The 13,112-nt window shown below is 42.9% G+C and overlaps 1 protein-coding gene across 1 annotated transcript; it reads left to right on the forward strand.

Moving 5' to 3' along the window:
• The first annotated feature begins 3,426 nt into the window (after positions 1-3,426).
• On the forward strand, positions 3,427-4,780 carry LOC139396378 (uncharacterized). Its single transcript, XM_071143412.1, has 4 exons — positions 3,427-3,706; positions 3,849-4,327; positions 4,436-4,674; positions 4,754-4,780. Exons 1-4 carry the CDS (start codon positions 3,636-3,638, stop codon positions 4,778-4,780), a joined length of 816 nt encoding a protein of 271 aa, XP_070999513.1. The 5' UTR covers positions 3,427-3,635.
• The last annotated feature ends 8,332 nt before the right edge of the window (positions 4,781-13,112 follow it).

The raw sequence follows: 13,112 nt of genomic DNA on the forward strand, positions 1-13,112 counted from the left end.
AACGAACTTGGTATAAACAGAGTCGTTTAATAAGTGCTCACAAAAAACTCCAAAACCAAAATAAAAAAAATGAGTACAAAACCCCTCACGCACCAACACATAACTAGCACAAACATACAATCAAATAATCTCCGACAAGGACATGAGGGGAAACAGAGGGTTAAATACACAACATGTAATTGATGGGATTGGTCCCAGGTGTGAAGGTAGACAAAACCAACGGATCAGTGATGGCTAGAAGGTCGGTGACGTTGACTGCCGAACACCGCCAGAATAAGGAGAGGGACCGACTTCGGCGGAAGTCGTGACAGAAATCTAAAACCTCAAGACCTCCTTGTTCTCGGGTTTTAGTGAGAATATATTTTCGTAGATAGTGAGGCTTGTTCCTCCCAAAAAAATGTAAAGAATCTTATCTAAGGCCTTTACAATTTTAGGGGGTAAGTCAAGTGATAATGAGACTTAAACCGATCTGGATAACCCTTCAGCTTTGGATAATAAAACCCAACCATATAACGAAATATCTCTCATCAACCAGAGGTTCAATTTCTTCTTTGTTTTCTCAATTGAGTTAAAGTTCAATTCACTCCTTTGTTTTTCATCCTCGCATATAACAATTTCAATATAAGTAACCTTATCTTTAAGTGGGATACCATATAATTCCTGTAAAACACAATCCTTTAGTGGAAATAAGACTGACTTATTGATATTAATTTTCAAACCTGAAACTAAGGTAAAGTCTTCAATACAAGAAACTGCTTTAGAAACCTCATTCCTGTCTCTTTAAAATATGGTGGTATCATCAGCCAGTTGACATAGTTTAAATTCCATGCCAATTGCTGAAACACCTTGAAAATTCCCTTTCTTGATATGAAGAGCCATAATCTGAGTAACCAATAAAATACTAAATGGACTAATTGGGCAGCCCTGCCTAATGCCACGGCCAATATCAAATCTTTGGGATGTCCTGTGAGCTAATTTTACAGAGCTAGTACAACCACTATATAAAGTCATGTATTGTTTTGAACATAAACTCATGTTCTACAGTGTCAAAAGCTTTTAAAAAATCAACAAACATAAGAAAACTATCAAGGATGAGGTCATTATAGTCAATCATATCTAGGATCTAAGATCAACCTGATGTTATTACTAATGTGTCGACCATGCATAAAACCAGATTCTTCATCAATTATATGATGCAAGCCTTGTTTCAACCTCTCAGCAAATAATTTCCAATCATTATTCAACAGGCTAATGGGTCTCCAGATGTCTATATAAAGAGTATCCTTATTAAGTTTGGGAATCAAAGTAATTACACCTTGCTTTAAGAAAGCCGGTAACTCCCCATTTCCAATTGATTTGTGAAACATAGCCAGAATGAAAGGAATCAATTTATCATTGAATCCTTATAAAACTCGCTTATTAAACCTCCATTTCCAGGGGACCTATAGTCCTTAAGGCTTTTAATACAGTCTTTTATCCCAATTTCAGATAACTCATCATCACAAAAATCCCTGAAATCATTATCCATCTTCTTAGCAATGTTTGCAACACGTCATGCTCTATCAACTGAGCTGCGAAGGAGCGCGTCAACGTCACTAGAATGATGACAAGCCATTTTAACGGAATCATAGAATTCCAAACTCATTTCTATGGCAACACAATTTTCAATTTTGTAAACAATCATTTTCGAACGTGTGTTGCCAAGAGACATCTATCCGACGTTCTATGGAACGTTTTCTGTGCGAAAACAACAACTTCAGTTTGCTGATTGACAACAAACTTGTTTGATTTTCGAGACCTGAGAACAATCGACTGGAAAATGCCTGGGTGCTTTTCAAGACTGGCGTAGAGAGTGCGTGGACATCGGCGGCCTACTGCGTCGACAGGTTGTTCAAATTCATTTGTGGCTTGTTTTTCTTGTCTTTTTCTGTTTTGCAGGGTTTGTGATCGTCAACAGGTGGACAGCGACAGCGACTTCGAAGAGGGTATGTGGAATTTACAACTCTTCTTTTACTACATTTAACAATGTCATTATAATTTGCGAAATGTTGTGTATTTCTATCATTCAGACTTGGCAAAAATGCTAGTGCTAGAGATGATGTAGCTAGCTAGCTTGCTAGCTAACATTGACTCTAGTAAATGTTGCTAAGCAATCAACTTTTGCTACCTAGCTAGCTAGTATTAGCAATCTTGCTACGTTCTATGTCCTAACAATAGTTTATTTTATATTCCAATGTTCCTCATTTTAGAAACAACTGTCCTGGATGAGGTCCAGTTGGATGTGCCATTGGATGATGTGCCAGATGTTCCACAACTGCCAGTCCTCCTTGATGTCCAGAATGCTGCTATCATCCTTGAGGATGTGCCAGATGTGCAGACTATCCTTGAGGTACACTTTTCTGAAAGTTTGGGGTTTTATGTTTGAAAAATATCCCAGATATTCAAGTTGTGTCTCTTTAACATGAAACACATCTCTTGTCTGCTTTCTGCTTTAGGAGGCCACTGGCAATTGGCAGTTGATTCCGATTAGGTTCAGCCCCCTGTACTGTGGGCCTGTTGTGATCAGGGTAAGAGACCCCCCCCCCCCCACCCACACACACACACAGTCACATCACGCTTACAATGTTTACTGTTTCCAACATGAATGTATTGTAATGTGCAGAACAATGCCGGTCCGGTGGTTAAAGCTTGGAGAACTTTCCAGTTCATCAGCCCCATCATCACCTACATGCGTGGGGGATCCCAGGTATGTGTCATTGAAACTAGCTAATCCTAATCTACATTGTCAGTCATTTGATCTTGGTGGATATGTGTCACAGCAATTGCTGGAGTGGTTTTGTTGATGTTGTCTTGTTGTTTATCTCAACAGCAGGTGGTGGTGAGGATGCACCACGTGAGTAGGGTGAGAGGCCTGGAGACTCAACTGGTGTGGGCCATCTCCAAGGAGACAGCCTGGCTTAGTCTAGAGGGCATGCCCTACTGTGCCACCAAAGTGCAGTCCATCACTTGGATCCAGGTAAGACGTAAATACTACTGAAATAGTATTAGATTTTTCTTCACTTATTCCATTTGGCCTTAATATGTATTCTCTCTCTGTCAGCGTGTGGCTGGCAGGGTGACCCACTATGCGTCTCACCTCCGCCATGAGACGTCTGTGGACGTGACGCTTGGCTGCTACCAGGTAAATAAACAATTTCCTATGTATTTCCTATGCTGCTCCAGAGTCAAGGCCAGGTCCCTCCCCATGTCACCACGGAGCACATGAGCAACTGGCTGGTGTCTCAGGGCAAAAAATCCCTTAGGGAGAGGTGAGTACCATGTCAGCACTCACCTTCACTGCCATTCCCTGCCACCAGCAGCACTCCAGGAGGTGTGGATAAAATAAACAACAGAAAAATCAGAAGCCAGGAAAGTTTAAGTGTTTTATTTGAAGGGTGTGGAAGGAAACCCTGGAGGAGGGAAACGACCTCGCTCGGCTGGTAAGAGAATGAGAGTTAGAGACACTACAAGTTAGTGAGCTCTTTACTAGCCTTTCAACAACAAGTTAGCACAGCAGAATAGACCTGTTGTGAAATTACACTAATGGGACTTCCTGTTTCATACTGCAGGCCTGGGAAGTAAACACTTGCCTAAAAATGATGGACATAGAGCACGAGGCTTTCTGCAAGCTCCGCCGCTCCATGCACCCCAACTCGCCAGCTGACATGTGAGTTCCATGTACTGCCCTGCATATGACTTGATCCATTTATCTACACATCTGGAACTACGCAGAAACAGACTAAGACAGTGTTCTCTGTGAGCACATTGCACATCGTTTAGCATTGTCTTCTCCTTTTTGTTGATTTCAGCGATCCTAAGGTCCACAGCATCGTGGAGAGAGCTGTGAGGAGCATTCTGGGCGAGCAGTCCAATGAGCCCAGTAGCAACCTGCTCAGCCCATCTCAGGTGGTGGTGGAGGTGGTGCCCAGGCTCCTCCTGGCCCTGTGGCTTCAGGAAGACCATTCAGAGCACACAATCCTAATAGGTGGGATGGCCGTGGGCATGGTGGCGGCCGTAGTGGAGAAGCTCTCCTGCATGTTAAAGGACCCTTCCCTTCACATCCCTTTCTCCCGGGCTGCTGCTTTTGACTCTGTGCGGTCGATCCTCGGGAGAATCAGTCAGTCTTTCTCCACGGATGACCTCCAGAGCCCTTTTTATATGAGCTCTGTCTGTGCCTTTGTGGCGGACGAGGTGCAGAGCTGCTTCCAGCCCCCTGCAGCCACCCTACCAGTCCCCCCTGTCCTCGGGGTGGCCGTTTCAACCACACTACCAGCTGACATCCAAGCAGGTGAGTAGCACTGATAGAGAGCACTCTGACAGATGCATGTTCTGATGACCACTTGGTTCCTTGTAGTAGTAGAGCTCATCAGGAATGTTGTTGTCACCCATAACACAGACCCGGCTTCTTCCCACCTCGAGGTTGTAGACATCACCCCTAACACAGAGGCAGATCAGGCTTCTTTCCACCTGGAGGTTTTGGACATCACCCGTAAGACAGAGGCAGACCCGGCATCTTCCCACCTGGAGGTTGAGGACATCACCACTAACACAGAGGCAGACCCGGCATCTTCCCACCTGGAGGTTGTGGACATCACCAGTAACACAGAGGCAGATCAGGCTTCTTCCCACCTGGAGGTTGTGGACATCACCAGTAACACAGAGGCAGACCCGGCTTCTTCCCATCTGAATGTTGTGGACATCACCTCTAACACAGAGGCAGATCCGGCTTCTTCCCACCTGAATGTTGTGGACATCGCCTCTAATACAGAGGCAAACCTGGCTTCTTCCCACCTGAATGAATTCCCATCCCAATTGTGGACATAACCCCTAATACAGAGGCAGAGCCCATCTCTTCCCTCTTGGAGGTTGTGGACGTCACACCTGAAGAAAGGACTCTCACGATGGCCGTCTCCGCCACTCTGTCCGCTGACATCCAAGCAGGTGAGTAACACTTAGAGAGCACTCTGACAGGTGCCGTTTGTCATGACATCTTAGCAGAACCTTTCAACTGGCCAGTGTTAAGAAGCTACGGTTTGCATTTGTTTACATCCTGATCCTCTTTTTTCCCTTTCCAGAGGATGTTGCTGTGGTCATCCCGGATGTCACCCCACACGTCACCAAGGATGTGACACTGGATGTTCCATGCAGAGCTAGGAAAGGGGCAGTCCGGTGATTATTTTGCAGGCTTTGGAGGGCAGTGTGCTGCTGCGCCTGCCACAAGGAAGAGGAGGAACAATATTAATTATTCATCAGACCTTCAGAAATGGGTTGAACCATAGACCATTAAATTATTAAATTATAATTGGACTCAATTCTGCTTTTCTTCTGTTTACTACTTCATTTCAGAACATTTCTATAAACTTTCACTTTGCAAGTGTGGAGTAGGTTATGTAAATAAGTGGAAAACATCCCAATTTAATGCTTTTAATAATTAACTTGTACATTTAAAAACAAAGGTATTATTTGACAACAAAAAAACAGAGGGCACTTGAGGTGCAACCAAAAATTTTAATCATCATAGAAAAGGAAAAAGCCCAACTCTTGCTCACTATAAAAAATGCATTGTTTTATTCAAAGGTTAAAAGATTAACGTTTCGGCCCTGTCTATGATGATATACAAGTTGTGTTTGCCCAGTAAAAGGGTGACCCAGACTCACCCTGGTTCTTGAGGGTTGAAGACAGTGAAAAATTATCATTAAGTATCACAACACTGCTGCTCATTCATATTCAAACGCACTTCAGAGTACGGACACAAACATGGATGCCCCCCACACACAATGAACTTACCTGTACATATCAGAATCATACATTCGACAGACACCTCTTCCCCCACATGTATTGATCACCCACCTCAAACATGTTGAGTCAATTCCAGATGCTGGAATGGTGCTGGAATGCAGGTGCAGTAGGGCCTAATATGTAATGATGTGATAGCATGTGTACCCCATATCCTGTGTTTGTGTTGATGTTTTTTTTTTATTGAACTTATCTTTAAACAGGGTTTAAGAGTCACACTGAGATGAAACATTTATTTTACAAGAGTACCCTGTAAAAGTTGAAGTCATATTGAACAACTACCAGAGACAACCTTCTCTACATAGGAATTGCATACCATATATTTTCCATACATCAAAATAATACTTTATTGTCAATCAGCAATTACTAACTTAGAGAAGGCCTCAACAAGGCCCCAGTTAATGGTTGAAAATAACTTATGCCTTTCAAGCATTGATCAATGACACTCTTAGGGATTTGTTGGATCGGTTCGTCTTTGTTTACCTCGACGACATCCTGATCTTCTCCAAAAACCATTCCCTGTCCCACCTCACTCAAGCAGGTTTTTGCAGGAATCCCGAGACTGACAGGGCATTCATAGAGCTCAAGGGACGTTTCACCTCCGAACCCATGCTCATTCATCCTGATACTACTCGTCCCTTTGTGGTAGAGGTGGACGCCTCGGACACCGGAGATGGTGCGGTACTTTCACAGTGGAAAGAGGAGGACAAGGAACTGCTCCTTTCTCTCTAAACGGTTCTCGCCAGCGGAATGCAACTACAATATAGACAATATATATAAATATATAATACCGGGAGCTCTTGGCAGTTAAGTGGGCCTTTGAGGGGTGGAGACACTGGTTGGAACCACTGCTTCAACTTCTGGTCTCTTCTCTGCACCTGGGTCCAACCTTACCACGTCACAGTTATAGCATCTCTTTATCCCTTCTCTTAACATGTATGGCCCCAAAACATAATCAAGCAGCTGACCAATTACGCAAGGATCCTACAGCCATGAGGAAACAGCCCATAGCAATGAGCCTGGGCAGCTTCGCCCCAAAATGGCTGACCACAGCCAGGAACAGCAGGTTACCTGCAAGAAACCACAACACTACAGTAGCAAGGAATCTCAAATTATAAACGCTGGGTTTTTTTTGACTATAAATGGCATATCAGTTTGGATACTAGGCTACAACTGGGACAACATTTCGTTTTGCAGGGGGGTGTATATGTAAGGGGCTTAATACAGTTGTATTCCAGCCACTAGGGGGTACTCTGGTGAAGCCCATTTGAAATAAAGAAATATAGTTGAAGTGAATTGGGAAGAGTAAGAATGAAAAACTAAAGAAAGACTGTAAACGGCTGTTACCTGTGCTAACATGATTTAAAGTAAACCGTACTTTTCGCGTTGTAGTTTATATGATAAGCTCATTGGAAGGGTAACATATACAGGATGTACATAAATGGGCATAAACACGTGACACAGAAAATACAAATATTGACATTTAGGAAATCAAAATGCATCTAAATATAGTTTGTTCTGTCTATGAAAAACATTTTTTTTTAATTGTTAAAAAAAATAATATATGTATAAAATATACTTGTCTGTACAGTAAGTTAATGTTGGAAATCCAAAAAGCACAAAAATATGTTTTTGTAAAGTTTAAAATAAAATATATGTGTATAATACACTGCTCAAAAAAATAAAGGGAACACTTAAACAACACAATGTAACTCCAAGTCAATCACCCTTCTGTGAAATCAATCTGTCCACTTAGGAAACAACACTGATTGACAATAAATTTCACATGCTGTTGTGCAAATGGAATAGACAACAGGTGGAAATTATAGGCATTTAGCAAGACACCCCCAATAAAGGAGTGGTTCTGCAGGTGGGGACCACAGACCACTTCTCAGTTCCTATGCTTCCTGGCTGATGTTTTGGTCACTTTTGAATGCTGGCGGTGCTTTCACTCTAGTGGTAGCATGAGACGGAGTCTACAACCCACACAAGTGGCTCAGGTAGTGCAGCTCATCCAGGATGGCACATCAATGCGAGATGTGGCAAGAAGGTTTGCTGTGTCTGTCAGCGTAGTGTCCAGAGCATGGAGGCGTTACCAGGAGACAGGCCAGTACATCAGGAGACGTGGAGGCCGTAGGAGGGCAACAACCCAGCAGCAGGACCGCTACCTCCGCCTTTGTGCAAGGAGGAGCACAGCCAGAGCCCTGCAAAATGACCACCAGCAGGCCACAAATGTGCATGCGTCTGCTCAAACGGTCAGAAACAGACTCCATGAGGGGGGTATGACGTCCACAGCTTACAGCCCAACACCGTGCAGTATGTTTGGCATTTGCAAGAGAACACCAAGATTGGCAAATTCGCCACTGGCGCCCTGTGCTCTTCACAGATGAAAGCAGGTTCACACTGAGCACATGTGACAGACGTGACAGTCTGGAGACGCCGTGGAGAACGTTCTGCTGCCTGCAACATCCTCCAGCATGACCGGTTTGGCGGTGGGTCAGTCATGGTGTGGGGTGGCATTTCTTTGGGGGGCCGCACAGCCCTCCATGTGCTCGCCAGTGGTAGCCTGACTGCCATTAGGTACCGAGATGAGATCCTCAGACCCCTTGTGAGACCATATGCTGGTGTGGTTGGCCCTGGGTTCCTCCTAATGCAAGACAATGCTAGACCTCATGTGGCTGGAGTGTGTCAGCAGTTCCTGCAAGAGGAAGGCATTGATGCTATGGACTGGCCCACCCGTTCCCCAGACCTGAATCCAATTGAGCACATCTGGGACATCATGTCTCGCTCCATCCACCACAGACTGTCCAGGAGTTGGCGGATGCTTTAGTCCAGGTCTGGGAGGAGATCCCTCAGGAGACCATCCACCATCTCATCAGGAGCATGCCCAGGCGTTGTAGGGAGGTCATACAGGCACGTGGAGGCCACACACACTACTGAGCCTCATTTTGACTTGTTTTAAGGACATTACATCAAAGTTGGATCAGCCTGTAGTGTGGTTTTCCACTTTAATTTTGAGTGTGACTCCAAATCCAGACCTCCATGGGTTGATACATTTGATTTCCATTGATAATGTTTCTGTGATTTTGTTGTCAGCACATTCAACTATGTAAAGAAAAAAGTATTTAATAAGAATATTTCATTCATTCAGATCTAGGATGTGTTATTTTAGTGTTTCCTTTATTTTTTTGAGCAGTGTATATACTTTTCTGTAACGTAAAGCAATGCAGAAGCAATAAGCATTGTAAATGATGATATAACACATCAAATTAATGTGAACATGAGGACACAAAGGAGAGATTCATTAAAAGATCATCTTTTAACACATTTTTAATGCTGAAGTTTTTTAATGCTGAAAAAATCTATGTATTGCAAATCCAATCTGGGCAAATGGCCTGTTGGACAAAAATAAAAATTAGATAACATCCTTGCTACTTCAGTCATTTGCTATGTTAAAGTAAAATCTCATTTAATGATGAATGGATACAATTTGGAAGGATTTTCCAGAGTCATACCTCAGTAGGGTAGAGTGTCAGGTGGTACAACCATTGGTGCCATGAGGTCAAAGTGTGAAGGAGGGAGCAAGCCAGAGAGCTGTCTAGGAAGCAGTCCAGGCCCACGGCTTTGAGGCTTTGAGTTGGTCCCATCATTGTAATGCATTGTAGGGTATCTGCTGCCCCATAGACCTGCTGGTAGTGGGAAAGGTGTTAGCAGGAGACCACCAGGGACATCTATGATCGGCTGACACGGTCTTGGTTAAACCACATGTATTCTAAAGCAATATTCACTTGCTTTCATAGAGTAAGGATTCACTCCTTTGGGGACACTGCCAGTGATCTCCTGATATCCATATGTCCCCATTCGTGGAGGTGGTTGTACACACTTGTTCTGCAAAACACATCAACACATTTTCCAAATTGTTAGTAATATTATCACAGTTGAAATACAATGGTTGTTCACTGTTTTTAATTTCATTGAATTTAAGTGTGTACCTCAGCCTTGGGCTCAGTTTTGTTAACCCATCTGTGCAGAGTTGGATCCCAGACAATCTGAGGAAGAAGATATTAGCAATGTGAAGCAAGCCACAATTTTTTAGATTTGAATCCTCTCAATTGTCTCTACATAGAATATAGTGTTAATAACCAGTTCCTTACAGATCTGTCTTTGTCCTCAGGTAGATGAACCTCCTTCTTATTAACTCTTCCACTCACAAAGACCCAGCTGAGCCAGCCTCCACTGTTATTGTGAACAGCAGGGGTCTCGGGCTCAGCCACCGGCTGGCTGCCAGTCTGGCACTGAGGGTTGGCCTCGGAGTGTTCCGGCTTGGTGATGGACATCATAGCAGGATGCTCAACATATCTAAGTCGGACATCTGTAATAAGTGGGAGAAGTCAGGCCACTCTGCTCATGTCACCACACAGAACAATTACTAGCTGACAGGCAGGAACGTCTCGCTCTGATACTCTGTTACAACCCAATCTTAACCTACACGCAGTCACAGGGATTACTGGGAGGTTACTCCAGGACTCTGCCATCGCATTGTTTTGGTTGCAAAATCAACAATTCCCTGCATATTATGTGAGGGCTTACAAATGTGACCAATCGCCAAACTATTTCTGCATAAAATAGTCACATCATCACTCTATCACAATGGTAATTTCTTTACTAATTAGGTACGTTTAAGTGACATCTTCCCTTGGAATAGAAATCCACAGGTGGAGTACACGCTCCACCATCCCATTTCCACAGTGGTGCCACCATGGGGATGATGGGAGGTGGTTGTGGATGATAGTTTCCATTCTTCACAGGGACACTGGCTGTGAGGAGGATCCCCTCCCTGTGTGCAGGGACGCTGGCCATGAGGAGGATCAACTCCTTCGTTCAGGGATGAGGCCTGATGCTCGGAGGATCTCCTTCCTCTGTACAGCAACATCAGCTGCTGTGATGATCTGCAGGTATAAAATAGAGCATATAGTCATTCCCTAAAAAATCAACCACTTGGAATCTATAGCATCATTGACACATAGTACACTGAGTGTATTAAACATTATTAAGAACACCTTCTCTTTCTGTGACACAGACTAATCAGGTGAAAGCTATAATCCCTTATTGATGTTAATTGTTAAATCTTCTTCTCAGTGTAGATGAAGGGGAGGAGACAGGTTAAAGATGGACTTTTAGACAATTGAGACATGGATTGTGTATGTGTGTCATTCAGAGGGTGAATGGGCAAGACCAAACATTTAAGTCCCTTTGAACAGAGTATGGTAGTAGGTGCCAGAAGCTGTTGGGTTTTTCAGCTCAACAGTTTTCCCTGAGTATCAACAATGGTCCACCACCAAGGGGGGGACCTCAAAAGGAAGGTGTTCTTAATGTTTTGTTCACTCAGTGTAGATCATTCCCTAGCATATACTTTCATGTGTATGTGTACTGATACTGTAAATACACAAATTATATTAATGTTATCTACAATATATTATAATACCGTAAGCCTCCCTGCTGCAGGGGCATTTCCTCCTACACTTTTGAGCTGATTTTCTTCACTTTAGCAATATTTTGTATCTTTGTTCATTTTTAAATTTATTGTGTTTGGAATGGCACTGTTACTACAGGAGATGATGCTATCATAATGTATTTGATGTAAGTATGTAGGATAATTACCCATAACGCTCACTGACTGAACATTCAAAATTACCATAGCAATTATTGACGCATTCACATGTCATCGGAAACTTGAAACCTCAGAGTTAAAATGAATGTAAGTTATTGGCGTAGAGCTTCCTAATGGTTGATTCTAATACTTCACAAGCGGGAAACTTTCCATGACGAGTTAGTGAGTCAGAAATGTCAAAATGTCCTAGTTCGACTTGAAGTGCCTTCTATGATGTAGGATAGGTCAGTAACCAAATTATTTTACTGTGCCAAGTCGCACAGACTTTTATGGTCACACAAGTTGCCACCGGTGGATTCAAAATGAGTAGCCTAACAATTATTTACATGGCCCCATTTGCAACCAAATAATTTTCTGTGAGAAATCAATAATAGTTGCACTCATAGGGTAACAGTCAGCAATTGACAGTGAGCAATGAGCAAGATAAGCATAGACGGCAAGTTGACAATAGCTTATTATTAGTGTAAAGTAATTGTAGTTCTATGGTTGCAGTCCTCAAAGATTGAATTGCATTGAATTTAATTAATCAGATCCAATGATTTACTGCCCTTAGGGCGGGGTACCGCTTGTCATCATTATTATAATCACCATCTCAATCATTATCACCATACCATCATAGACTTATTCTTCTGTATCTGAGACTCATCTGACACTACCTTAGACATGGCAGTCTGCAACTCAATACACTGCCCCTGCATGGTGTTCAGCGTCCCCTGCATGTGGTTAATCGAATGCTCACTCAAAAGTCACATTTTTGATGAAAGCGTCTGCTTTCAAATCTCTGACTTTCACACATATTTACAATCTCGCAATGTTTCTTTCTGGCGCTTTCACATTTGCGGGATTTTGTGAAGTAAATGATGCGCAGGAGAGCTCCATGAAATCAGTGACATGGTCAAGATGGCGACATGAGAGGGTGGAACATTTCTAGCTGAGGAACAATTTTGGGGTTTTCTCACAAAGTTTATAGTTTTAGACTGCAGTTGCAATTTGTTATTTTCACAAAAATGATATCTAACCATACAATGAATAATTTTGTAATTATTCAAGCCATTGACATATTTTTGACGATTTCCAACGAACAAGCTAGCTATCGAAATGTTTCAGCATGTGCCGTTAAGTTAGCCTGCTAACGTCTTCATAGCTAGTAGCATGTAATCAGGACATGACCAAACTTTTGCTGAGATAATGGATGTTGAAACTTCCAAGGAGAAAAGAGGCATTGTTGAAACTCACTCATATGCTTGCAGTGTAAAAAAGGGGGGTGAATGCAATTCATACCCGAATACCCAAACCAAGGAGCAACTTCCAAAGAAGCTGAGAAGTGAACCATCAATGAGCCAGCTTCAGGACAACATCGTCCGCATCCTCACGGCTAAAATCAAAGAGAGTACAGATAACATCATGAATTTGGTGTAAAAGAACACTGTCAGTATTGTTAACCTGAAGAAATCGATTGATTTCAGTGCTGAGGAAGTAAAAACTCTGAAGTAGCAGAACGCAACATTGAACATTCAGGTTGCAAAGCAGGAGAAGAAACTCACTGAAATGGAGTCAAAAGGTAAACGAGAATGACCGGTCGGAGATGGAATCTTCAAATTTATGG

The sequence above is a fragment of the Oncorhynchus clarkii genome, unplaced genomic scaffold, assembly GCF_045791955.1.
Source record: "Oncorhynchus clarkii lewisi isolate Uvic-CL-2024 unplaced genomic scaffold, UVic_Ocla_1.0 unplaced_contig_1025_pilon_pilon, whole genome shotgun sequence".
NCBI lineage: Eukaryota > Metazoa > Chordata > Actinopteri > Salmoniformes > Salmonidae > Oncorhynchus > Oncorhynchus clarkii.

What these genes read in the sequence shown, in the direction of transcription:
- LOC139396378 (XM_071143412.1), top strand. Translation starts at nt 3,636, where the DNA reads ATGATGGACATAGAGCACGAGGCTTTCTGCAAGCTCCGCCGCTCCATG. An exon ending in CCCAACTCGCCAGCTGACAT is followed by an intron (nt 3,707 to 3,848) that starts GTGAGTTCCATG and finishes TGTTGATTTCAG; the next exon opens with CGATCCTAAGGTCCACAGCA. An exon ending in ACCAGCTGACATCCAAGCAG is followed by an intron (nt 4,328 to 4,435) that starts GTGAGTAGCACT and finishes CCCATAACACAG; the next exon opens with ACCCGGCTTCTTCCCACCTC.